The 27,989-nt window shown below is 46.4% G+C and overlaps 2 protein-coding genes across 5 annotated transcripts; one reads left to right on the forward strand and one right to left on the reverse strand.

Moving 5' to 3' along the window:
- Window positions 1-2,027: 2,027 nt before the first annotated feature.
- On the forward strand, window positions 2,028-18,961 carry LOC144114844 (PR domain zinc finger protein 14-like). 4 transcript variants are annotated; one of them, XM_077648836.1, is made up of 4 exons: window positions 2,028-2,061; window positions 13,191-13,443; window positions 15,300-15,465; window positions 17,375-18,961. In XM_077648836.1, exons 1-4 carry the CDS (start codon window positions 2,053-2,055, stop codon window positions 17,640-17,642), a joined length of 696 nt encoding a protein of 231 aa, XP_077504962.1. In that variant the 5' UTR covers window positions 2,028-2,052; the 3' UTR covers window positions 17,643-18,961. The 4 variants fall into 4 exon arrangements, with proteins under 4 accessions (XP_077504962.1, XP_077504963.1, XP_077504964.1 ...); XM_077648837.1 differs by lacking the exon at window positions 2,028-2,061 and adding an exon at window positions 6,152-6,879; XM_077648838.1 differs by lacking the exon at window positions 2,028-2,061 and adding an exon at window positions 6,154-6,698.
- Window positions 18,962-19,593: 632 nt separating this feature from the next.
- LOC144114843 (uncharacterized) lies at window positions 19,594-22,175 on the reverse strand. Its single transcript, XM_077648835.1, has one exon. The coding sequence runs from the start codon at window positions 22,173-22,175 to the stop codon at window positions 21,021-21,023; it is 1,155 nt and encodes a 384-aa protein (XP_077504961.1). The 3' UTR covers window positions 19,594-21,020.
- Window positions 22,176-27,989: the final 5,814 nt, after the last annotated feature.

Here is a 27,989-nt window from a genome sequence, read left to right on the forward strand (position 1 = left end):
TGCTTGAACCCACTTCCTCGCATAGTGCGCCACTTGCAATGCATAGCCGTGTTTACAACTAAGAAGACGTTGCAGACTTGTGCCCGAGTAAAAATCGAAAGCTCACCGCTTATCCAACCGTGCGTTTGACGCCGTACAGAGATAATTAGTGACTCCCAATAAGGCCTATTATGGCGGACCTGATGAAGGGGTACCCCAAAACCGAGGGAATCAGAGTCCCAGCTAACGCCACCAAAACGTTTAGGTTTCATTTCGCAGTAACCCAACAGGAACCAGTTAATTTTTTTGATGTTTAGAGCCGCGCCAAACAAGTCAAACAACTGCGCTGCTAAATGCAAAGGTTCAAGCGCAGTCTTCTTATCTGAACAGAAAACGGCGACGTCATCAGCATAGGCGAAAGTTCTAATTTCCGACTAGTCAAGTGAAAATCCTAGAATAGCTCGAGATCTGATGATGCTAAGGCACGAAGGTTCGAGGCATAAACCAAATAGCAGAAGTGAAAAAGGGCAGCCTTGCCGGACATACTAGATTAGTGGAATTGGTTTGGTCAATTCATGAGTAACGATCAATCGTGTATGGGACGATTTCTGGCATAGTCTAATGCCCTTAAGCAATGCATCTCCAATGTGTGTACGTTTAAGGACTGCAAACAAGAACTCATGACTCAACATATCAAAGGCCTTCGGAATATCAATGTGAATTAGAGTAACCTGACAGGCCTGATATTTTACAGACTCCAACAACAAACGTGAAGTATGTTTGAGTTTGGATGCCCGGTCACGATAGACACGCGCCTAATGCGAAACTATAAAATCCAGCCCCTAAAGCTGCGAGCGGGATGAAACGATTTTTGCAAATATTTTATAGTCTACATCACACAATAAAATTGGAAGTAGAACAAGCCAAAAAGACAGGCACCAAGAATGAAGGAAACGTTTTGTAGAATTCGCAACTGAAGCCATTCTGTGATGCAGTGTTTTTATGGGACATACTTCAGCGAATAGTCAAACGGGGCGTTAAGATCTCACCTTACCGTATAAGGCTCTTGCCTGTCCTGAAAGACTCCGGTATTCCGTGCGATCTCATTAATGCTGATTGAACTTTTAGCTTGTGGAAGAGCCGCATGATGGATCAACACGCGGAACCACCTTGTTCATATAAGCCTCTGTTCAGTGAAAAGTGCGCCTTGGTGTGGGGTGTTTGCGCTTCATTTTTGCAGTAAATGCTTGGCGCTTTTTGCTTCGCAGGACCGACCGTCTGAATGGTTGCCGATTTTTGACGCACGTGTATGTCTACCACAATTTTGATGTGCTGGTGAAGTAGCAGTTTAGGAAGACATGAGAATATGTTTCGGCATTGCATAAAGTATGTATTTCCGAAAGCACTTGGTAGCCTAGCGGATTTTATTTCGATGCAAATAAAGAAAAAAAAAGAGAGCTGTCGTGCAGTGGGCAGCGAAGCTGATCTATTCGCGCCGCCAAAGGTTTGAATCCCAGTGGCGGCAAAATTTCTTTTAATGTTTAATTTTTACTAGGTAAAGGTCAAGGCTTCACCGTTGAATCGGCTTTTGCAGCTCTGATCGGGAAGATGAGCTTCCGCACTAAAAGGCAATAAGTGCACCATCTGGTTAGATCTCACGGAGAAGCGCTTTAGCTATCTCATTCTGGTCTGTTACTGTGCGTCCAAAGAACGAGAGCCTGTGTCTGCTTCAGCGAATATATAGGCTAGAAGACTAAGGTCACGATGCCGAGTTCGTCTAGCATATAACGATGCTAATTAGAAGGAGTTCTCCAGACCGAGTTTTACGCGTATTATCTAATAAGAGAGACATTCTAAGACACTTTTTTTTTAATCCATTAGCGCCCAGTTTGCTTTACAAAGTACACTTGGTTTTTGAGCTATAAAAAATTCTCAACCGAATATTCAGATTTGGCTAGTTTGCATTTATGGCACCAGGTGTTACAACAAGACACTCCTAATCTGATATATTGGCTCGGTACCCTTTCTTTCGATCTACGCTCGTCGTCATCCCGGAAAACGTGTGCTGTTGGAATGCTTGCGGTGGGTACTGCTTTTTTTCTGTGTTTTCTGCTGTTTTACGCCGTATATTGTATAAATAATGGCATATTCAGCAGTATGAGGCGTAAGGTAATCGCTACCAAGCACAGGAAGCATCTAGAATGATCTATTTTGATTAGAGGGGTAGATAAATCGCGGTGTACTTTGTATAGTACAACGTGCCTTCGCTGGAGCTTAGACTTGTTTGTTGTTGTAGGTTGCCTCAGGATGGATCCCGGTGTTTTCTTTGGAAAAAGACCGTTTTGCCGGTTGTCTGAGGCTCTCGAGGTTGCCGCTGATGTTGCTGTGCATGCGGAAGAGCCTGTAGATATTGTTATTGTGCCTCCTGAGCCTAGCGTGGATACTGATGTGGAGGAGGGAGACGACGACGGTACAACTGATACGGTGGTAAACGACGTCTCAGGTGACTAGAGAGATCCTTTTACATACCTTGACTCAAAATCTAGAGAAACATAAGCCTTTATATTGCTTTCTAGGCACGCTGGAGTTACATTACGGTGGATGTGAGGAAACTCGGGACGATGCAAGGCCGCGCAACAGAAAAGCAAAGGTCTAGCGTCCGCTTTGGAAGAACAGCCAGCCAGAGTATCACTGGGCCACTCCAACTAGGGGCACTAAGGAGAGAGAGTTGAACCTCAAGTCTTTATTCTTTGGAAAGTCTCCGAATGAGGTGTTCAGCACAATACTCGATGATGAAGTTCTGACTCATATTGTAGTGCATACCGGAAAAATATGCGAAGGAGAATAATGAGCACGGTTTTGTCATCAACATAGAGGATGGTAAGAAACTCATTGGAATTCTGTTGCGTAGCGATATCACAAGCTGCCCAGCCAGCGAATGTACTGGTCCCTTGACGAGGACGCTTTGGTTTCGTGTTTTGCAAACTGCATGAGCCGACAGCGATTTCTGGATATAAAGCGCTTTTTGCACATAGCAGACAATGATTTGATTCAGAGCACAAGTGACAGAATGTTCAAGGTGAGATCGCTAATGGAGCTCCTGAACAAAAAGTTTAGACAGCACGGAATTTTTCATGAAATCCTGTCCATAGATGAATCAATAGTAAAATATTTTGGGCATCACTCATGCAAGCAGTTTATCAGGGGGAAGCCAATACGCTTCGGCTACAAAAACTGGATGTTAAGCAGCACCAATGGGTACTGCTATGCATTCAACACATACTGCGGCAAGTCCATTACACCTGATACAAGGCCACTGGGCCCGCGTGTCGGTCCTTCTCTTCTTGAAGTTGTACCGACGGCAAGCGAGCATGCTGTATTCTTAGAGAATTTTTTACCAGTCACAGCCTTCTCGCGTCTCTTTACACTCTAGGATTTCGAGCAACCGGGACTATTCGAGAGAATCGTCTGAATGGATGCCCTCTGCTTTCTAAGAAGGAGATGGAGCGAAAGTAACGTGGAGAATAATGCTTTTGTTTTGATCCCGAAAACGAGGTTCTTTTAGTGAAGTGGAGAGACAGTATCATAGTGACGATGGCGACGAATTATGACACCATTGAACCCCTGAGCTCGGTGAATCGATGGTCATCTTCCGAAAAAAAGAGTAAAGGTTCCGCAACCAAATCTCTTCAGCAGCTACAACAGTAGCATGGGAGGTGTGGATCTTAACGATCAAACTGTGAACAACTACAGAGTTGGCATCCAAGGAAAAAAATGGTGGTGGCCCCTATTTACGCAGATGATCAACATGGCCGTAGTCAACGCATGGATAATTTACCAACTTGTAGGAGATTCACAGCTTGACTTACTCGCATTCACCCGCATCATAGCGAGGCACTACCTGCGCCTTGGTGTGCCTCACTGGATCACCAAGAGGTCTCCACTATATGTCCTATCTGCCATTATTCTCAATCCACACGGACATATTCATAAGAAGCTGGACAAACAACTCCGCTGCACTGTCTGTCACAAAAGGTCGAAATGGTCTTGCGACAAAGTGCAGTGTTGCACTCTGCATAAAGCATGGTTGCTTCAATAAGTTTCATGCACCGTGCTAACTTTCACATTTGCCATGGGAGCGCCCAGTGTACTTTCTAAAGTACAGTATCATAACTTGTGAACTAATAATGGTAAGGCCATGAAACTTTGCACGTGTTGTTATTTACTTCAGGTAATAAGGTGTGCAAAAGATAATTGAACTCCTATTAGTAGTTTCTCCGTGGGACTTAATGGGTTAACTTCAGATCGCATAGTACAAGTTGACAGATTAGAAGTTTTACATGGCTGTTGTACATTATTCTTGCATCGTACTGTCGTTTCTTTACATAGCTGTGGCATTTACTCAAGTGGCACCTGCACTCTAAACACGAATACGCCTACAGAGAAATAAACTGGGAGTAAGCGCTCTTATGGCACTCTTCCTTTTATGTAAGCGGTTGTAGTGAGAGACAGCTTACTCCCTTCTTACTCCTTCCTGTTTATAGTGTGCCCTTGGGCACATTTCAATTTCGGCACTGTGCCACATCCCCCGTGCTGACAAGGCCGGATTTGTGAGACGCTGTATAAATCCTCAGTTACAAGTGGTGCCAGTCTTGTCATTTTCACATGCCTGCTTAGTCCCCGTTTCCATTTGTGCAGCCTTCAGAATATGCTACAAATATGAACCAACTGGTCCAAACCAAAATATTACTTAAAAGCTTAGATTTTTTATGTTAATACCAGTCAGCTTTTTATTACATCCTTCACTGCTCTGTTCAGCATGCAGCAGTGTATCACAAAGTAGCACAACAAAACATATCATAGGGTCATGCTTAACTAAAAAGAATTGCTCCTGCTCTTCGATGAAATTATTAGCTAAAGGCGCACAATGTCAAGCTTTTACCAGCAGCACCCATATATCATTTCCATTTTTTTTTACATTACTTCCTAACTGCTTAACAAACTATTTGACAACTATTGCTAGCAGCGCACAATGCTGCAGCGAATGGACATGAAGCGCAGCATAAATTCTCGTGGCACTCGCCTCTCACTGGCTGATTTTAGCGAAGTAAAGCGCATTTTTTTTCTTCACGGTCCAGGCTTCTTCTGGAGCTTTGTTATAAGCATTAGAAAGCGATAAATAGCCGGGCATTCTGACTGTAGACCCGACGCACGCGCGCCGCGGGCCGCACAGGAGCTTCAGACTGATTTGAAAGTGACGAGTAGCTGGGCAAGGAGAGCTGCTGGCTTACAGGTTGAAGATCCCAGCCCCGCGGCGCGCGGGGCTGCGAACCACTTTGGAAGCAATGAAATAACCTTAAAAAAGTTTTTGAGGAAAGGAAATGGCGCAGTATTTGTCTGACATCTCAGCGGACAAGGGAAGGGAGGAAGATGGGAGTGAAAGAAGGAAGAAAGTGGTGCCGTAGTGGAGAGCTCCGGAATAATTTTGACCACCTGGGGGTCTTTACTGCTTGTGTTTTCGGCCGAGTCGAGCTGCGTGTATTGAGTGCACTGAAGAGTTCTCCGTAGCCGAGAATGGCACCGAAAATTATAAAAGGCATTACTCTCACGTCACACTACGCAGCTGATTGCTGGCAAGTGCCCAATCTCAATCCGGCGGTCTCAGCTACTCATCACTTTCAAATTAGAGTTTGTTGCTAGATTGTCAGGGGAATCAGGGACCATGAAGGAAGAGGAGAGAAGGTGCTCTCAACTAAGCACTCAATCGGAGGTGAGTGCCGGGAGAATTTCAGTCCGATGATTCTCGCGACTGCCGGTGGAACAGACACTGCCTTTGTTTTGGCCCTTATGCACTACCAACAAGGAAACTAAGCGTCGTGGGACAACGGTCGTGCTTAAGTAACTTACTCTAATATGACGCGACTTCGGTTTAGTGTCTCGCAAGGGAAGCGCCGTGCTGCACAGCCTAACGAAAACATGTTCTCTGGACGAAAAGGCGAACAAGACACGCGCAGCAATCATCGCGTTTGTTCAGTCGAAACGGTTTCCATCAAAATAACAGTCACTGAGTGCTCCTGTAAGGCTCACTGATCATATCTCATGCTGGCACAGCTTCTGACAAATGTCGTACACAACAAGCGCAAAGGAGACTATTTTGTACTAAATAAATAGTCATGAAACTCCACGATAGAAGCAGCGAAACCAGAGAGAAAACCGTGTGAACATGAGCGCCGCCATTAAAAACGATGGACTACTGGCTTCTTGGCTACTTCGGCGCTTCGACCATGTACTGCACTTTACACTAAATTAAACTATACAACAACATATACTTATTTTATTTATTTATTAATCCTTAGCCCTGCATTATAGCTACTTTAAATTTTCAAACCTATTAGCGCTGCTCGCAACTAGAAACCGGAGCCGCGCGGCGCCAACGTCGGGGAAAGCGCGATAGATAGCGCCAACAGCGGAAATAGATTGCAGCATGGAGGAAAGAAAAAAAAAAAGAGGCCGTCGCGTGACATTTTTTGAAGCCGGAAACGAGCTCGGCGCCAAATTGTCCGGGCGCGCTTTTGTTTATTTTTATTTGCGCTCTTGTTTACGTTTCTCCTCGTGCGCGTTTCAAACCACGCGAAGGAGCCAGACTAGAGAGACTCCAGTGCGAGTGCCGCTTGACTCCTGGCCGTTGTTCATGTACGGGAGACGTCGGAAGCGTTCGTGTGAGACATCCAGCTGCTTCCAGTTATTGCTCTTTGCCGCTTCGTCTCCGCGCCGTCCCCGCTCTCTCGTTCGAACGAAACAGTCCGGCCTTGCATGGCCATAATCAAGTAGCATTCGGCAAAGGCACTTATCGCAACTGTGGCAAGCGCGGGAAGCAACTTATTACGGTGGTCCACCATGGTAGGTCGTTTATTGCCACTTTTGCCTGCGTCGTTTTGCGAAGACGGAGATATGTGTCCGTGGGTTTCTTCCAGGCTGCACGTTGCGAAATATACTGGTATACTTACATCCGGCTCATCCTAGACTCGTACGAGTTAATAGCAGGGCTAGAAGCTTAATTTCACCAGGTAAGGTGAAGGACAAAAAAACTAGTTCAGTGAAATTGTGTATAAATACACAGCTGCTGCCAAAATATAGCAGAATAAAACAAAACCAAATCTTCCATATATATACTTTGAAGAGCATGCTTTTTGTTCTCATTTTTTTATATAAACTGTTACACATGGTGCCACTGAAATAGAACTTATTACTCTGTGCCGTGTATCATCTTTCATTCTTTTTTTATTCTGTGTGCCTTGGATTGCGCTGTGTATTTCATGATACTTCTGAAAGAACTATCCCACTTTAATGCAATGTAAAGTACTGCCTTTAAATTTAAGCTTCCTGAAAAGCTTTAGAACATGGCTACCCTGGAAGCTTTCCGTGTCCAGCTTGCTGGCACAAGGCTTATATTTAAATGGCCCTCTGCTATACTTTGTACATGAGAACATCATGATTTTCGAATGGACAGCTGTCAAATGTGCTCATGAGGTTTTAAAACAATCTTTATTTGCTGGAATGAATTCAGAGCTTCATGCCTGAGATCCCTGAGCAAGGTTCTTGATGTCGAGATGTTTGCATGCTGTGTTCGCATAAATGTGGTCCGTATACTGGCCACACTTCAATCACGCTCTCTGGCGGATAGCACAACCCTCTCAGTATTATGCTGAATGAGTGTGCACGTCCGTGCTTTTGGCTAAGTCGTGAACAATGCTTCCATGCTTGATAACACCGCAGCTTAGTGTTCAACCTGCCTTTTAATGCTGCTCTTGTTGATGAATATTGCAATCTCTATATTGCATATGTTTGGGAAGCTGGCTGTTTCAACAATGTCTCCTGCTGCAGCAGTGAGTACAAAAAGAATCCTGGAGTATTTTGTTTTTGGTCTTGAATACTGTATTTTTCTTCATAGCAAGTTTTCGTGTGGCTGGCCATGCCGGGAAAGCTTTCTCATGCAGCAGCGAGGATTGGCAATTATACTAAGAAGTCTGAGCTCTTGACCCTGAATGCAAAACTTAGCATCATAACATATTCATAATGATGACCGTGCCAACAATGACATTTGATCCACAACTTCAAGAGCCACTCATAGAGGTGACAGAAACAGAGTGTGCCGACAGTGGCTATAGGAGCACGGCAGGGAAGGATTTATGGTGGGGGGATGTCATCCCCATTCAAAAACCTGACATTTTACATAGGAAAACCGTGCGAGCCCCTATTTCTCAACAAAAAAATTCCAAGGAATACATGTTTTATATGAGACAGCCCCCCCCCCCCCCCTTTAAGAATGATCCATAAATCCACCCTTCTAGCATTGACACGTGGCAGGTTTTGCATCCACAGATCTAGTGTAGAGCATGATTATTTATATACATGACCGTACCTTTTCAGACTGCTTCTAGAAGTTTAGGAGTACCCAGTGGCTTCAGTATAGGTTTCACAGTGCTGCTGTGCGTTATTTCATTGCTGTGTTTCATGTTTAACGTGCACAGTTGCAGCTGTACACATAAATTTTCTCTAGTTGTTGAAATTTTAGCTTGTAATGCCACTGCAGAGTAGCACACTTTACTTGTGATCCACCATACAGAAAGTGAAAGTCAATGTATTGAACACATCAAATTATATTTTTTCAGCATAACTGCAGGCATCTTGAAATTGAATGCAGATGTGCATTCTCATTTCAATGAGTACTTTTACCACAAATGACACTGTCATAGGACATGGGAAAAATAAACACATGTGAGAAAAGGCGCCCAAATTCAGTTCGAGCTTCATTACGCAGTGAAAGCTCGGAGCGTAAACGTCCATACTATTAATACGCGAAGGGTGGCAAACGAAACCATATGGGGAGTTGAAACATTTTCGCTGTCATGAAGTGCGAAAATGCTTCGCCTTTTTCGCACTTTTTTCTCATGACCTCAACAAAGCAACTGCTGAACCTGCTACAGGAAACGGATCTAAAAACAGCGTGCGACCAGAAATACAGACTTGATCTCGATATGAACGAATACACATGAGCCCGGCACGTCCCAAAGGCAAATAGCTTGCACGACACTTCAGACAAGCATGCGACAAAGTTTCTATATACTAAGAACAAAGCGAGCGCCGCTGCTTCCTTTGCAATATCGCCCTCCGCCCATTTCATGAACCCCGCCGCTCACACAAGTGCAATCGTCGAAAAACAAAAATACCAGTTGTATTATAACCAACACCAGTTGCAATCGCTGGAGCGTTGCAAGAACACACATAACTAGCAACGAGGTTTCACTGCTGATCGAAACGGGAACGCGAATAGCACACGGCACGCACAAGACACGAAACGTTCGCACAATACGCCGACGACCGCTCTGTAGTGCACGCCGTTTCGAATCACGAACAGGGCGAGTGAACAGCGGCGGCCTCTCGACGGCTCCGAGCAGCACTGCAGTAGACGTTGTCGTTGAATGGTTGTGGCCGAAAGCGTTCAAATCCGTGCACGCAACAAGAATTTTGCACTAAGATATGGTTGAACGCCGTCAACGTCAGCTTGTGAGCACCACCAAAAACATAAACTCGAGCAGTTAACGAAAGTACGCCTACGCCGCACCTCAAATGGTATGCCGCGGCCAGTTGCTGCCGCCCGGTTTGTAAACAGGCTGCCCGGACAAGATCGCCTCCCGAGCGAGAAAAAACTACGTGATTTCCTCCACACTTTTCTCCCATGTTGTTGTATAGAAAGGGCCTCTCCTGAGTTTTCCTTCCTCCATGGGTTGTAGCATAGAGGAATTTTCCTTCCTCCATGCATGGAGGAAGAAAAGTTTTTTTTTTTTTTTCCTCCATGCCTCTATGGATTGCAGCTTCCGAAGCGTTTGGAAGTAGGTAGGCTGAAAACGCCGATTGGTCGATGAGATGCGCTTCTCCGTGACGTTTTTTTGCTTCGCTCTCATTCTCAACCGGATGAATGGATGTATGGGTGGATGGATATGGATACGGCTGAACCCTTTAAATCGGGCGGTGGCTCAAGCCACCTAGCCATGACTTAAGAAATTTTACTCTTGTCTTGATTTTAGCCACCAATCAGATAACCTTCGCTTGGTTACTTCTACCCACTTCAAATCTACTTCCCCTTCACTGTCCTTAAACCCCAATGCCTTGGTTATATCAGCCCCGCTGCTTTTCACTGTAGGGTGAAGCCCTTTACAGAAAAGTATCAAGTGTTCAGCCGTTTCCTCCTCCTCTCTGCACGCAACGCACGACGTGTCTATCACGTGGTAACTAACTCTAAATGTCTCAGTCCGCAAAACTTCATTCCTGGCCCCAAACAACAAAGAGCTTCCCCTACAATTATCATAGATATTTTCTTTGGCAATTTCCTGCTTGAAGATCCTGTATGTTCCAAGTGCCGATTTCGTCAGCATCCCTGTTTTCCACATTTAGAGCTCTCTCTGTTTCTTTAACCCTTTTCTTAGCCGATAATTGCTGATTTGCCCCCCCCCCCCCCCTTACTGCTGTCCAGATATTTGCTTCTCAGTTTTCTAGTTCGCTTTCTCCATTTCGTGTCAACATTCTTTATATACAGGTATCTGAAAACTTTCGTAGCCCACTGCCCATTCATAGCCCGTCCATTTGAGCCGTGACGTTATTGTGACTCCTAGATACTTATATTCTTTTACCTCTCTGACTGCATTGTTATTTATGTTGTATGTAAAATTAAGTTGCGTATTCTTTTTACTGATGCAGAGATAAACTGTTTTGTCGAAGTTAATAACCATTTCTTATTTGTTACACCATTTTGCTAATAATTGTAGATTTTCGTTCAAAGTAAGCTAGTCAGACACAGATTTGACAGAATTAAATATAGTACAATAATCCGCAAACAGCGTTTCGGTCACAGAGGGTTAGAGAGCTTCTGTGAGGTTTTTTATACAGATATTGAAGAGTACTGGACTCAAAACCGATCCCTGAGGCGCACCTAAGTAAACTTCTAAGAATCGAGAGGTTGCTCCATCGATGTCGCAAACTGCTTTCGTTTTGATAAACATGATGTGACCCAACTGATTATTTGGTCCGGAATGCCTAATAATTTCATTTTTGTTGCTAGTTTATGATGAAGAACTTTATCAAAAGCTTTGGAATAATCTAAAAAATTATGTCGACCTGGCGACCACAATCAAACACTTTGACACTTTTACCTACAGTGACCCCTAGTTGTGCTGTAGTGGAATATCCTTGACGGAAGTCATGTTGGGCTTTGGTCATTATTTCCGTCTGGTCCGAAAAATTGTTGTGGTATTTGGTGATTAAATGTTCTAGCACTTTTGTAGGAGGTGGAAATGAGAGAAATAGGGCGGTAATTACCAACTTGCAGTCGGCTGCCATTTTTAAAATCCGGAATCACGTGGGAAATTTCCCATTCATCTGGTACTATACCCGATTCAAGAGACTCATTAAATATTATTATCGAAAACTTGGCTAGTATTACAGCGTAAATTTTAAGAAAGGTAGTGGGAATATTATCGGGGCCGGGGGTTCCTTGGTGTCTAGCCGCAGGAGTAATTCTACTATTATTTCTCTGCTAATGGTAACACTTCTTTCGAGACTGTCCAGAGAACAGTCGTTAAACGTATTAGATTTAGTAAATACGCTTTGGAAGTAAGTATTAGAAGCATCAGCTATCCCCTTTTTATCTGTAATGGCAGAGTCGTTGATGATAATCTTATCAAGTTTTCTAGTTCCTTTGTTTGACAGAAACTGCCAAAATTTACTGGGATTTTCTGTCACGAAAAAAACCAAGTGTCTCACCATGGAAGCCAGGTTGAAACTCTTAGTCGTAGCTGCATGTTTGCCCCTACCAAAAACTCACGGCACCATACTTCTGTATAATGACGTGGTATGCAGCACTTTTTGGTTGAAATCAGCTTCACAAGATATGGACATTGTTGCTGTCTTCTACACTTTAGCGTTAGGCTAAGATTAATGAAAATGACTCTTCAAACATTCTTTTTGGAAAGTTCTTTCGATTCTTCGCTCTGTCAGCATTTTTCGCAGCTTGTGTTGCCGCACAATGCCTCTTGTTGTGCCATTAGAAATGAAATGCTCACACGGCTGGACAGTTTCTGTGTACCTGAAGAGAGGAGAGTGGCGTTCTGGTGCATGGCCTTCAAGAACTGAGACGACTGCCAGTCGAGCTCTCGAGCAAGGATTCGTTGGTCGTGGCGGTAATTTCGATCCATCGATAGCGGACCACTTCTGCAAATCTTTTTGTGCTTGGCGAAATGTCTCCATGCATCAATTCTTTGTGGACAAAAAGTATCTCCTCTGGACGAACAGTGACACGGGAAACGTTCAATGCACCATGCTACTCCTGTCCCTTTCACTTTGTATGGCTACGGACTGACCATCCTCGCAACAACTTCAGGCTGCAAAGCAGGTAATACCATCAACTCAGGATACACGACTCATGAGCCTCATTTTAACACCACAATGTTAAGGATCCCATTCGGCAGAAAATCCGTTGTCGAACGGCATTGTGAGAAAAAAATCTCAGGAGAAGCAGCGTAAGTGGGTTACCCAGGTTACGTGGCCTTGTGGCGTCGTCACAACCTGCCCATCGAATTGTAAGCAAACTGGCTACCGTGGTAGGTGGCAGTTAAATTAATGATTGGTCGTGAGAGGTTGCTTGGTAAGAGCAACCTCGGTAGCACAAGCCCCACCAGTGGCAGCACCTGCCATCGCAGGGCAGTGGCGCATCACTTAACCGTTGCACCACGGTGCCAGGACTGATATAAGGACTTCCAGGGGTCTATGAATCTAAAGTCGAGATTGGGCAACTCAGCATATATGGGCATTAACCGATTACAGCTATCGCGCCATACTCTTAGGGCAGAGCCTAAATGTCCTCTGCAATTTTTTAAGGCTAATTTATTCTGGTTCTTGGTCATTGTGGCCATCCAGCAGGGCTTGCGTCATCAGTGGAAAGCCATGAATAATGATAAAGGACTAAAATAAACAACCTAAAAACGAAATGTCATAAATATAAGGTCCCTGTACTGTCCTGTAGCTTTCATCAGGCTAGCGGTGGCTACTGGAGACTGAAAGGCAAAAGCTTAGAATGATTTGAGAGGGAGTATTTCAGAGCGCCCCGAAGCTAAAGCTGCACAGAACATCCAGCTGAGTTCCTGTTCTGTACGCAGGTTTTCAAGGACGGGGAGGTGTTCCTGGTGGACGGTCGTCCCCTAGACAGATCCAACTGGATGCGCTACGTGAACTGCGCAGCCAGTCCACAGGAACAGAACATGGTGGCCTTCAGACGTTACGGCAACAAATACTACCGGACACCCAAGGCCGTGGGCGCCGGCGAGGAGCTCCTCGTGTGGTGCGGCGCAGCGTTTGCTCGGGAGCTGGGGCTGCTCGGCAAGCCACGAGGTTCGGGGCCGTCCGCGAAAGGTGAGGGTCACGTCTTTTCATGCGTGGTACGAGCAGTCGCAATTGGGTGGGGTGATCTGATTTAGATTTTTCATGGAGAGGCTGATGAGACACTTTGCATCCCGAATGGTCATAAGAAATGCATCACTCCAAAAGAGCTGTAATAAAAGGATAGGGATGTCAAGTAGAAGTTGGCTGGAATGTACAAGGAAACTCGTTCAATCACAGAGACCACATTGACCAGCAACGGAGCTTTTATAATTTAATAAAGAAAAAATACAGGTGTCGCCCTCCACTGCCGATTTCGCAAGCATAATGCATGCGTCAACACCGAATTCCGGGGCGGATCCCAGAGGCCACACCACATCACTATTCACTGTAATACAGAGGTAACCCGCTCTTTTCGGTAAAGACATCTTGAGTTTAAATGGATTGGCGGGAAGGCTTTTAAATACAATGTTCTCGGCGATGAATGCGTTTTTATGGGTTGGTAGAGCGTATTTCGGACGCGTATTTCGGAGGTTGTGGGTTCGGATTCCATTGATGACATGTCGTTTTTTCTTCTGCTTTCTAATAAATTATTTTAAAAATAATTACCCAGTTAATCTTGCGTCGATGAAGATCACAAATTAAAAAGACACTCCTTGGTTTCAGTGAATGTTGGCTTCTTTCATGTGCGTTAATTAGAGTGTGCGAATATCTGCGGTGCTCACCGCTGCTTGTTGCTTTTGCAGCGCTAGTCGAGGCATGGCAGAGAAGGCCAAGTGGCCCGTGCGCCGCGGGGATAGAAAATCAACTATTACAATTTAGTTAATCAGCTTACTAGTAAAAGCAATTTACCAGTTGGGAGTTGAGTTGAGTTGTACGCTGCAGGTGGTATTAACCTTGCTTGTTCTGCGGGCAATCTCCACCGTAGCGTGACTTATATGTTAATAATGACATAAACCTTTCGGATCAGTTGTCTGGTGTCCGCTTTAACTCGTATTACTACGCGTCAAACGCCATACTGTTACCTCAAAAAGCCTATTTTTTTAAAAATTAGTGTCAAGCATTCCTGAAAGACCTGGTATATCGCCTGCCACGTGGAGCACCTAAAAAGCCCCAATTATCAAATAATTCCTTCCGCGTATGGATCTCAAGGAAGCGCTGGGCAAATTTTTAATAGGTCCGGTAGGTTTTCGGGGTCGCCGCCTGCAATCATCGCGTCCCGTCGGCATCGTCACTGGCATGAACGCTTACTTTCTGAGCTTTTTTGTCAGCTTTGGAACAATCGAACCTTGAAGCAAGTGCCAGGTATCGTAGTAGCTTATAAGAACGGTCAGCGTTCATGCAGTTGTCCCCGATAGTACAGAGGCGCGCTGGTGGTCCTGCGCACAAGCAGCTGCACGATGTGATTAAAACAAAGCTCCTCCTGCGGTAGCTCGAAAGTGGCCTCAATTTCGAGACATATTCTCGCGTCGGCTGTCCAATCTGCAAATTCCGGTTTTTGAGGCTGATATCCACCATCAGCTGTGGGTATGCCCAGCGCTGGAGCCGACGAGAATCTGGCACCTGGTGCGGCAGCGGGTCTCTCGCCGGCCAATACTTCGTTATATATCGCTTGGAGTCAGGGACCGCATCATCAGCTTTATTAGAACTGCCAACATTTTTCCTTTATTTAGCCATCATTATCTTTCAACCATCATTACATACCCTTTTTATGCCCTCAGGAAATAAATAAATATCGATTTGTAAAACGAAAAGACAAACAAACAAGAAAGCCGTGGTAACTCTTCTGTGCATGTCTGTAGACGTGAATTTGAGATGGCTGGCGATTAGTGCTGGAACTATAATTCGTTTCAGAGCTCTCCACAAACTATCTGCTTTTTTTCCCGCAGAAGGCGGAAACAGCGAGGTCAGACCAAAATGTGTCTTCTCCTGCGGTGCATGCGGTGAGCTGTTTTCTGCGCAAGATCTCTTGGAGAAGCACAGGCGGCGCAAGCACCCGCAGAGGCCAGAGGGAAGGCACCGCTGCGCCCACTGCCCCTATTCGAGCGATCGAAAGTAAGACAAAATTTGAACATTCCTCTCGTTTTGGTTTTGTTATGTGAGGTTTTAACTGGGGGATAAATAAGTTATCCCCGATTAACCGTGGCTCACACGGTTCAAAACTGCCCGGACCCTACCCCGTGATAGCTCGCACTACCGAGCGCACGCCGACCACGTCGGGCCTTGCTCTGTGTGGGAAGAAAGGAGCAACACTCTGGCTGACTCAAACAGGCATTTATTGGTACAGCAACAATAACGTCGGCTAGCAACAAAATATGCGAAGGAATTGAGGTCATCCGACTCACCATCACGGTTTCGAGCGAACATTCGCCCACGCTAGGGCAAGCGAGAAACTCCGAGGCCAATAGGGACGAGCTAGCGGGAGGGTGTTCACAACACGAGGCCTCGCTCCGCTAGCGAAGAGCGGAGCGCCGCGCCGATCAGTCGGTACGCGTCGAGTTCCCGAGCCGAAGATCGGGCGCTATATGCTGTTGGAGATGGCGCTTTGCTCCCACCGCTGGACACCAGTTGTTGAATGGGGGTTCAGTGTCACTCCCGACGGGACCACAGGTCAGGAACGACGCTTGCTCCGAACTGCGCCACCACCACCAGGATAGGACTGCCGACGAGGTTAAGGAGTTGGATGATCGGAGGAAGGTTACTGGAGGGTTCATTTACAATATTTACATAGATAGAGTCAAAAGGAACTTCTCTCCGAAGAGAGGATATTAAAAGGAGGCCTAAGGAGCCTTAAAAGGGAGCATGATCCCTAAATGAAGCACGATTCAGGGAGCGCCCAAATGGTGCACGATTTTCACGGCACTCGCTGTCCAGTTTTATACTGTTCTTGGTCCCTAGATTCCCCAGGTTGAGGACGTCTCCGCCAGGGTGGGAGTGGTCTATCTTATATTATCACGCACAAACACGCACCACCGCACACAGGGACATGCCCTCGTCATGTGTTGAGCCAGGGAGAGAGGAGGATGCCCTCGGGTCCACTCCGACTGCGGAGGGAGATGATCTCGTAGCCAGCCGAAAGATTCCACGCACCGCCGTCACCTGTTCTTTAGATGTCAGTCGACGCCCCGGACAAGAACGCATGGTCGGGTCCAGTAGTCGGAAGGGTCGCTTCGTTCCTGGCGACGCCTGCGAAGGCTGGCGGACGATGACCGCTAATCCGCCGCCGTTTTTTCACACAGAGCGTCTTCTACTGGGAATGAGGCCGCATTAGTTCCCTCAACTTAGTCACGGGCATTTGGGAAAAATAGTTGCCGTTGGCTCGCTGCGGCGGCCTCTCCGCTTCGCCCGGAGTCCGCCCAAGATCCGGGGTACTCGGGTCGGAAACGTGGGAGGATTCTTATCACGTGGCTCGGGACCATCCCGAAGAAGCTTAGTGATGGCTTCCTGCAGGTGAACCTTGCCGAAGACGCTGCCAACCCAGAAGAGCGGGCCCCCGAATGTAACAATGTAATGCCCCGCGCGCACGTGCAGCAAATACGCAGTTTGTGGCACTCGTTTCGTTGCGACGGCGGCGCCCTTCCTTGTTATTTAAAGTAACTAGAAATTAATATAGAGTTAATAATAATATATAGAGTTAATATGCAGATTCACCTGCGACTTGCGACAAAGGTGCTCCAATATTTAGATTCAAAAATGGCAGGAAGAGCTGAGGTAAATAGCTGGGTATTACTGCAGGATAATGTTACAACCGGATGGTGTTGCATTATTGAAAAAAGAATACTCCCTTTCTTTCTTCTCTCCTTCCGGACGAAGCAGTGTCGGTGAGAGGTGGATCCGCGGCCCCGTGTGGTAGCATATACGCATGCAGTGGGCTTCTTCTAGTTTTTCAGCTCTGCGTCATCAGTGTGGTTAACATGCTCACAGTGTCTACTTTTTAATGCCCCTTTCATTTGCTTCCACATAGACCTAATGTCGTCAGACACGTGTGGACCCAGACGGGCTGGCGGCCCTTCTTGTGCCAGGTGTGCGGGAAGGGCTTCGCACGGCTAGACCATCTCACCGGCCACCAGCTGGTCCACTCGGGGGAGGGTCTGCACGAGTGCCCGGAGTGCGGACAGCGCTTCAGCCAGGCATCTAACCAGACTGGCTGCTCACCGCAGGGTGCAGCACTGTGTGGACGGCGGGGCTGCCTCGCACCTGTGTCCCCGCTGCGGGAAGTGGTTCAACCATAAGGGCCACCTCAGCACCTGCTGACAAACACGGGGGAGAGGCCCCACATTTGCTCACAGTGCGGCAAGAGGTTCACGCGACTTGTTGATGTCGTGAGACATCAGAGGGTGGTGCACGGCCGCCAATACCAGCTCCAGTCCCCGCTCTGCGTGAAAGGCATTGTGAACATGGCCAACATGAGAATACATGTGTGCACATGGCACAGCTCTGCTAGGGATAACGAAGAGCTGTGCAGCGATGAGTGAGGGACTCGGTGCAGGTGGAGGCATGTAAAAGGCTCCTCTTGAGCCCTGTCTTGTGTGTTTTTTCATGAAATTTTAACATCTGTGAAGAATTACACAAACTAGAATTTGTTTTTAACACAGAAAGACACCACACGAAGAAACTAACTTCACAGTACAAAGCGCTAAGAACTCGGTTTTTATTGACAGATCGCTTGCTTTTATACAGCAGCTGCTCGTATCACATCACATCACATCACTTTATTTTCCTTAAAGACCCCTTTCGGGGTGTTACATAAGGGGTGGGGTTTACAAGATGCAGGCGATCACAGAAGTCGAAAATGTGGATGGACAGGTTATGGCAGCGACATGGTGGGGAAGGCCGTTCCAGTTAGTTGCTGTTCGTGAAAAAAATGAGTTCATGAAGGTAGTAGTACGGGCTCGTGGACGCAAAACTTGAAGAGGGTGACCGATGCGATGGGATCTGCGTGGTGGGGGTGCGCAGATGTATGGTTCTTGTCTTAGGGGCGAATAAAAAAACATGTGATACAAAACAAGACTGGCAATGCGACGGCGAGCAGAAAGATCACACAAACCTGATTGTAATCTTAGAGATGATATGCTAACGTCGTATGAGTATGAAGAGTGAATAAATCTGGTAGCTCGGTTTTGTACAGCTTCTATGGCATTTGTTAAATATGCTTGATGAGGGTTCCAGATGGGCAATGCGTATTCCAGTTTAGTTCTGATAAGTGAGATGTATGCTTGTAGTCTGACGTGTTGAGGGGCTTCCCTCAGGTGACGTTTTAAGAAACCTAATGTTTTATTAGCTGATGATATCAGATTAGTTACGTGCAGTCGCCAAGATAAATCATCAGAAATGGTGATACCTAAGTATTTGTAAGACTGGACGAGGTCAACAGGGCAGTTAGAAACGGAATATTCAAAAACAAAAGGGTTGCGACGGCGGTGAAAAGACATGTACTTACATTTGTTAGGGTTGAGTGTCATCATCCACTGCGAACACCAGTTTAGTACGAGGTTTAGGTTTGCTTGAAGGGATTCTTGGTGAGAAGGGTTAGTTACCGAACGATAAATAACGCAATCGTCAGCGAACAAGCGGATATGGCAAGATACGCGCTGGGGTAAGTCGTGAATGTAAATGAGGAATAACAAGGGACCAAGGACGGAACCCTGCGGGACGCCAGAGGTGACTGGGAGCGGGTTGGAGGATTGGTTATTAATGTAGGCAGACTGAGAGCGGTGCGTGAGGAATACGTTAATCCACGCGATGATGTTTGGATGTAGGTTTAACTGGGAAAGTTTAAGAAGCAAGTGTTGATGAGGTACTTTATCGAATGCCTTAGCGAAGTCTAAGAAGATGGCGTCAGTTTGCAGATTAATATCAAGGTTGGCGTGAATGTCATGAAGAAAAATGGCTAGTTGAGTCTCGCACGAAAAACCCTTACGAAAACCATGCTGTGACGGATGAAAGAAGTTATTGGAATCTAAGAATTGCATGATTTGGGAGTAAATGACGTGTTCCATGATTTTGCAGGGAATACTTGTTAATGAAATGGGCCGATAATTAAGAGGTGAATCAGCATTACCTGTTTTGTGCACGGGAACGACCTTCCCCACTTTCCAGTCGTCTGGAATGGTTCCTTCGGAGAGTGATTGCGAAAACAATAAACAGAAAATACTGGAACAGGCTGGGTTAGCGTTTTTCAAAATTTTTGGATTGATGTCATCTATGCCGGTGGCAGATGAATGTTTTATTTTATCTATTATGCACGAAATTCCACTACTGCTGAAAGTTATGGCGTCCATGGCTGTAGTAATAATAAGTGGTAATGTAAAACATGGTGCTTGGGATTCGTCGGTGAAAACAGATGAAAATGCAGAGTTAAAGATGTCTGCACAGTCGGAATCAGCCACGATTTCACCAGCATTGTTAGTGAGGGTGATAGCGCGCGATTCCTTCGGGTTTATCACCTTCCAGAATTTCTTGGGGTTATCAACTATCATTTTTGATAGTACTACTTCGAAAAATGAACGCTTAGCACTTCCAATCTCGGCCAAGTATGCGTTCTCAGCTTCATAATATTTTTCCCATGCATGGGGGTTTGCGTGGCGTTTCACTGTACGAAATGTGCGTTTTTTCTTGTTTTCGAGCCTTTTCAGTGTCTTTGTGAACCAGGGTTTCTGATTACTCTTTCGTAAACTGCATGATGGAATATATTTATTTGTTAGTTCGATAACTTTATGTTTGAAAAAGGTCCAGTTCTCATTTACACTTCTGGAAAGATAGGACGTTTCAAAGACCGACAGAAAGTTCGTTATTTCAGAGTTGATTGCTTCATAGTTTCCCTTATCGTAGAGCCTAATAGTTTTCTGGGAAGTTTGTCTTAATTCAGGTGAGAAGTTAAAGGTGGCATGGATTACTTTATGGTCGCTGATTTCTTGGAGGCCTGTAATGAAAAGACTGTGTAGATGAGTGGTCAGTATGAGATCCAGAGTGTTCGCTGCTTCCCCTGCGACGCGTGTCGGTTCCGATACAACTTGGGTCAAGTTAAAATTAAGGCAAACGTCAATGAAGTCATTCGGCTCTTCTTGACTAACTATGGGCTGAGGTTGGTTACTCCAGTCGATATTGGGGTAATGGAAGTCCCCAAATAGTAGGATGTGTGCTTTAGGGTGCTTTAATACTAGTTTGTTCAGAACATTGTGAAGCTTGCGGGGAAAGTCGGGACTTTTGCGAGGCGGCCTATAACACACACCAATTAATAACGTCAGAGGTGAGGCGCGGCACATAATCCACAGCATTTCTAAGTCTGACGCGATATCAATGGCAGAACAAGACAATTGTTCGCTAACTGCAATTAGGACTCCTCCCCCACGAGAATACTTGCGATCAGCGCGAAAAAGATTAAAGTTGGGCAGGTCAAACAGAATTTCTGAGTCAGTGATATCGCTGTTCAGCCACGTTTCGGTCAATATAAGTAGATTGCTGCCTGACGAAGTTACAAGGTTCGATACGATATCGCGTTTCAGCAGGAAGCTGCGAACGTTAATAAAGATTACTGATAGTGAAACGTTGGCGCATGGCGTAGGTGGGGGATGAGCTGAGGGCGATGATCGGCAAGGATGAGCTGATTGCTAGGGTATTTCTCTTACAGATTCTGAAAGTTCATCGAAAACGTAACGTTTGGGGCCAATATGCAAAGTTTTAAATCTCAGGGAAAAAGGCACGGACTTCGCCCTGGCAAAAGCGACAAGATGTTTCCGGCAGTTTTGAACGCGGCGCGAAAAGTCTTCACCTACGCTGTAGTCTGTACCTTTGAATTTAGAACCTTTAGAAAGAATTGATTCTTTAGTTTTAAAGGATGTAAACTTAACGATAATTGGGCGTTTCCTGTCCTTAGAGTGTCGTCCGAGGCGATGGGCGCGTTCAATGTCGTTAGGGCTCAACTGGGTGTCCAGGTGGTCAGAGCAGTGGCGAATGATCAAGTCTTCTGTAAGCGAATACGTTTCGGTGGGGTTGGTATCGGGTAAACCATAGAAAAGTAGGTTATTGCGCCGAGAGCGATTCTCTGCGTCATCTAGACGAGCTTCCAGCACACCAACTAAACGAGACGTTGCAGCCGAAGTGGCCTGAATCCCCTCCAGATCATTGCGGAGTGTAGACAGACTTTCGTAGTCAGTTTCTAAGGCGCTGAGACGCGTAGTTAGATTAGTCATTTTCAGGTCTATTGAGAGCAGTTGACCCTTAAGCTCTTGCACTTCCTTAACCAATTCTGTCTGGCCAGTAGACATCTTTTTTAGTTCGCCAAGGATTACGTCTAGCTTCTCGGGGCCGGGATTGCTCTCAATGTCACCGCACATCAGTAATAGGGACCGAACAACATGAAAGCACTCAATACAGGTAGCAAGGCAACACTGGGGGCTCGGAAGCTGTACCAAAAAGTAGTTGCTGGTTTTTTTTGTGAATATAGTTCGATGGTTACCAACCTGCATAGCGAAGAGAAGTGGGTTATGCAAACGTGTTGTGGCACAGCCACCGAGCCCACAGGGTGCGGTGGATGGTCGCTGCTCCTTTATAAATGGCACGGTGAGTGTTGTTGCTGACGATGGGGCCTCCCAGTCTGCGCTGAGTGTCAAGTTGACTTGAATCGGCGGGTTGGTAGTTGCTGCGCACAATGTCCTTCCGTCAGCCGCGCCGCGCAACGGCGCACGCTCAATCGCGGTCGCCCAGGTAGCGCAAAAGACAGCATTGAGCAAGAGCCAGATGATCGAGGGCGAGTGCACCTGCATGGCGAAGACAAGTGGGTTATGCAAACGTGTTGTGGCACAGCCACCGAGCCCACCAAGTGAAAGAAACAAATTCACTCCAGTCCTCCTCGAGGGATGACGGGATCTCAGTTGATCTGATATGTTCGTGTGTGAATTCTTTTCTTCCACTTTGTTTATATGAGCAGCTGCTGTATAAAGGCAAGAGATCTGTTGATAGAAACCGAGTTGTTAGTTAGAGCTCTGCCCTGTCAAGTTCTTTTCTTCCTGTGCTGTCTATCTGCGCTAAAAAAAATTCGAGTAATGCACCAACTAGCCTGCAAATACGTTCTCCCAAGTTATAACAACCAGCCCTACAACAAGCCTAACTCATCCTATGCAAATATTGTGGAGCAATTAAGTACACTTTGCAGAATGCTGAGGACTTAGGACTAAAGCTAGCGGCATTGCGATCTCTCGGCAGGGTCGATACACACGCGAGGGCAAAATAATAGTTTCCTTTCAACAAACATGTTAATCCGGTGATTTTCTGCAAGAACTAAACAAAAATATTTCTGTGACGAATTGATATATTAATATACAGAGACACTAAAACGGGCCATAAAAAATGCACTTGCCTGAGGTGCAGTGATGTGTGGTGCACTGCGTTTTCTAAAGAACAACAAAATGGAAAACCTGCACGAATTTTTCATTAGCGTAATTTCTCAGTCAACCGTGACTGCTTAAATTTTTGCCTCGTGCTGCATTCAGTCAGTTCTTGACACCTATGCGCATCATACCCACATTGAAGGTGTTATGAGGTACAGCGACTATAGGCGGCTTGAGGCTGTAGTGCTTGCCCATGAACTGACCCCATTCTGTTCGCTTTTGTCCTGTTTCTATTGTGCTGCTTGGAAAGTGATGCTTTTCATTGTTTCATTAAAAGGCGTGGTTCTGCATGTGCCAAAAGGTACGAGGAGAGGTGGGGGGGGGGGGGGTGGGTGCCAGGATAATTCATCTTGCACCATTTTGAAAGTTCACAGTTTTCTTTTTTCACACTTCATTAGAAAGTGTCTGTCTCATGCCGCCGTTATTGTATTGTTCGCGTTGCACAGCCCACTATTGTTTGCATTCGATGTTCAATCTGCTCGCGCTGTGCTACGTTCTGTAGCTCCTGTATTTGACAATACAACTGAGTTGTGGCATGTTTGGCATTTGAGTTTTTATTCTACTTTTCTACTGTTGCTTGCGGTTGTGGTTAGGAACACTTTCTGAGCTGTATATTGCGTTTGTGTTTTTAACCTGCCCTGTAGCATTCCTACAAACAGCAATGTCAATAAAAAGTGAGTAAAAAAGAAAAGCACATGCTCTTTGATCCGCATAACATATGAATCTGACCGCCAGTATGTCAGCACCATGCATGAGCTATTTATACAGCTTTTTTTTTCGGAAAAGCCGAGGCTAATAGTGAAGAAACAATGTTGACTAACACCAAAGACGGAGAAGAAAATCTGGCTGGATCTTGCTTTCAGTTTTCCTGCGGTATATGGCGTGCTTTACGCTAGGATTCACAGCAGATCATCTGCTCACGTATAGAATCTCGCCAAGGTAAGTGTCGGAAGCTTCTTGAGTGAATGATTAAGAAAAGTTGTTTGTATGGCAGTGTGTGCCTCGCGTGCTATGTTGTAACAGGCACTACAACCTCCGTATACGACCTGACGCAGAACTACAGCACCAATAACTGAGCTCCCTCTTCCTAGACGAAAGTCTGGAGGAAAACTGATAACTACTTGCGCAGATTCTCATCTGCCCTTTCCGCTCCATAACCCAGGTCGCAGTTCTAAAAAAAATCGCCGCTTCTGACAAAACTTATATACTTGAAAGGTTCACCAGTTTCACTGGCAGGCCAGCACGAATTGATGGCATCCCTACCCGGTACATTCTGAGGTGCGATCAAGGCGACGCACATTTATCTCTCGAGAAAAGAAAAAAATATCTTTGCAGATATACACCCGAGGAACCCGATATACACCCGAAGGCTTCATACTCATCGATACTTCACAGAAACTATACCGCAAAGTTGCAGAATGCTTTTACTATTGTTGTCTCATCAAAAAAAAAAAGCTAAACTGTGCTACAGTTTCGCTGAAACATTCGGCTAGAGCCGTGATGTTTTTCAACTCGCCTTCTTTTCATCTTTCTTGACCGGGTTTAGTTTCTGTGCTTTTTGCGTCTTCTTTCAATAGTTTTTGTTCTGCTTTTTTGCTCTTGGCTTATGGATTCCTACGACAATGTCTGCAATGGAATTCAGTTACACGTGAGTACACTCTGGATGGGATCAAAGTAAAGGCTCTCGCCATAAAGCTTATTGCGTTTACAATATGCCACGTAGGCCGCAAAGGCCTGCGAGAGCAACGGTAATCATCTGCTTTTTAAATTTGTCCCTTTTACCCCTTCCGTAATCCCTTAGCGGTATGGTGTAGGTTACCACAAACTGTAAGGATGTTTCAGCACCTTCCCTCTTAACTACTTATAACCCGAACGCAGGTTCGCAAAGAATAAAAAAGATTGGTTGGAAGGAAATGAAAGGCGCAGTAACTGCTAAACTTCTTGCTGGACACCACAAACGCGCTGTGAGGGAAGATAGGGAGGTGGGAGCGAAAGAAGAGAGAAAAAGGGGCCGTAGTGGAGGGCCCCAGACTAAGACCACCGGGGGATCTTAAATTCCCCTGACATCGCGCAGCACACGGGTACCTTTTGCATTTCGCCGCTATCGTAACGCGGCCGTGTTTAACCGCTGTACTCCGGCTCAGTAGCCGAGCGCCCTATACCTACTAAGCCACTGCGGCGGGTGCTCAAAAAGGCGCCCGTGTGCTGTGTGATGTCGGTTCTGGTTTCGATCCCCAGGTGGTATTATGTTGTTGTTGTTATCCTACCAAAAGATGGCACATACCCACACTGCGGGATCGGCCAAGAATCGGGTGGCTATTCACCTGTACTCAGGTAATTAAAATAATTATCTTTCTCTCTTTTTCTTTCACTTCCTACGCGCGCTTGAGAACTAAGACAATTATAGCAGCTTTAATTTCCTGATATTCAATTTTCATGTGACGAGTTTTTCAGTCTCTTGGATATAAATGGTTCACATGTCGTTTCCCTCACATATCACAGACGACCACGACTGTACCTTCGACGAAAATCCCGCGGCAAAAAAAAACAAAAACAAACGTTGACTGAACGGGTGTCTCGAGTACGCCGCAATTAATACGGGCTATTCCTACGGCAAGATATCTGCGTGCTTTGCCACAAGCATGCATGCCTGTACCGCCGCACGCGATTAGACGACAGGCACTGCCGGGCGCGCCAATCGCAATGCTGGGACCATTCACCTCGCTCGAAAGTGATCGTACAACACATTTCCGCCCCACGTCCGCCTGGCGGAAGCAGCTTCAAAACGATCGTACGACGGCTCTAAGTGAGCGAAGCAGCTCCGGCGCAAACTGCAGCTTCTTTTCCCGACGTCGTCCACCTCGTAGCTACCGTCGCAGTTTCTCCAGCTATTGTAAATTGCCATCTTCCTTATCTGTTCGCGGCAGCGCTGCCGCCGTATGAGGAGCCAGTACAATTTAGAGATAGAAAGAGAGGCCTATGCCAACGGCAGCCTTATGTACCCGCACACGAAGGCGAGAAGGCGGCTTAACACATCGTTAAGGCTAAAAAAGACCGGCGGTGGGGCGCCATGCATCAGGCAACGAAAGCAGCAAGAGATATGAGCGGGGCGTGAAATATAGGCGGATGAACTGGGCGGCCCGTAAAGCAGTGTTAGAAACAGCGACAGCCAGTCTGGTTTAGCAAAGGCGACAGCAAGTCTCGCCTGTTGGCAGCCAAAACTTATGCTTCTACCGGGTGGCTCCGAGCAACTCGATGGTGATCGTTCCCAGGCCGGCTGTCAAGGATTACGCGGAATAGACACAGGTGTCAGCTGGTTCCAATTACTGAGCTTTGCCCGGTCGGAGTTAGGGACCCGAAAGAGCAGACAGCTGAAGTTTGAGCACAGCCGGGCCTTTTCTGGTCTCCGACGCCGCCGCATTTAGCAAGCGGTCGTCATTTTCCCCTATCGCCGTGACTATGTCGGGGAACAAAAGGGGATCGTTTCCGGTGGCTCTCCGGCGCTGTGAACACCGCGGCGGGCTGGCGGGCATCGGCCCCAACCATCCCAGGCATCGCAGGAGAAACGACACCACTTTTCGGCCCCGCTTCCCGACCTTGCGTTCTAACGTTGCGCGTCCGTCGTCATCTAATGAAGAACAGGTGTCGACAGCCCGTGGGAACCCTCGATTGGCAAGATAAGATCACCTTCCGCAGTCGACGTGAACCCGACGGCATCCTCCTCTCTCCCAGGCTCAACATGTGACGTGGGCGTGTCTATATATGTTCGGTGGTGTGAGTTTGTCGGAACAAGTGAAAGATTCAGGCCACTCCCACCCCGGCGAGGGCACCTTAACCTGGGGAATCTGGGGAAGATGAACGCTATAAAACTCTACAGCGAGTGCATTCGAATAGATCCTGTTTTGCTCTGACGCTTGTAAAAATGTAAACAAACCTACTGTGCAGTTTTCTCCTTAACGGAGTCCGACAACATCCTTCTAAGACGGGACATGCGGCGCTGAACGAGTCAGTCTACTCAAGGGCCCTTCCGTCTCCAACTCTGGTGGCACCGGTGCATTGAAGCGCAATCCCCAACACTGGTGGCCTGCGATGGGCTTGAACACCCATCCCGAACAGCACTAGAAGCAGCGAGGAACGCTTTAAGCGCTGTTCACCATGAGGAGAAACGATCCAGGGCGGCGGCTCCTAAAGCTGCGAAAGCAGCCAAGGGGGTCATATATGCGCGCTGCCCACGTCGAAGACTACAAGCAGGTGAACGCAGCGGCTTGTCCAGCAGCATTTTGACCTGGCCGATACTCGAGTGCGGCTAACGCCATCTATAGGGCGTTCTACGCCATTTCCTGCAAAGCGTTCCATGTTGACGACAAGATGTACTACGAATTTTTTTATCGAGTACCTCGCGTGTACAGCGGCCACGCACTCTCCAAATCATCAGATTGTTCCTGGCACTAGGCAGCAAATGTAGCCGTATTCTATATATGGTGGAGTACTTGTCGGCAGCCATCTGGACACTACAATTCCTGGCGTATATATCTGTAGGGAAAATCGTGACAAATTAAGAAGCGCTTACCCGAAGGGTATATGACGACTTATAAGCGTTCGTGGTATGCAAAATGATCAACGCATTAACGGTGCTTACATTACAAAACGGTGACTGTGTTTACATTTTGCTATGTTCTGAAGAGCGCTTTATGATTTGTGAAATCTGTACGCATGAACTTGGAGGATTTTGTCGCACAGCGCGCTTGCGAGCACGCAGCGCTCCGAGGGCATTCGTACTCTTTTCGTCCCGCCTCATGTTTTCGTTCTAATTGAAAACCTGTCTTCGCACAATATTTCGTCGTTAGCAAGGCAAAATCGCCAGAAATTTCTTTTCATCAGGGTAAGTGGCGATTGGCATTTGTGATAAGTTTGATGTTTTGGAATAGGAAGCCACGCAGAGAATCTAGCGTGCTGTAAACGCAGTGAGGCATGAATGTCGAAATGCTTCGGGTGTGCCCGAGGAACATTAAATTGGATAGTAGTTCTGGAACGGCCTATGAAATGTTTTTCTAAGGTGGGCGTTAAATGCCCGAATCGCGTGTAGATAACAGGCTGTTCAGTACGTATTTAAAAGCGAGGTATGTTATTTGTAAAATAATTTGCTGCCATTCATTTTCCCTCGACTGATGGCGACGTGTACTGCCGGTT

The sequence above is a fragment of the Amblyomma americanum genome, chromosome 1 (assembly GCF_052857255.1).
Source record: "Amblyomma americanum isolate KBUSLIRL-KWMA chromosome 1, ASM5285725v1, whole genome shotgun sequence".
NCBI classification, from domain to species: domain Eukaryota; kingdom Metazoa; phylum Arthropoda; class Arachnida; order Ixodida; family Ixodidae; genus Amblyomma; species Amblyomma americanum.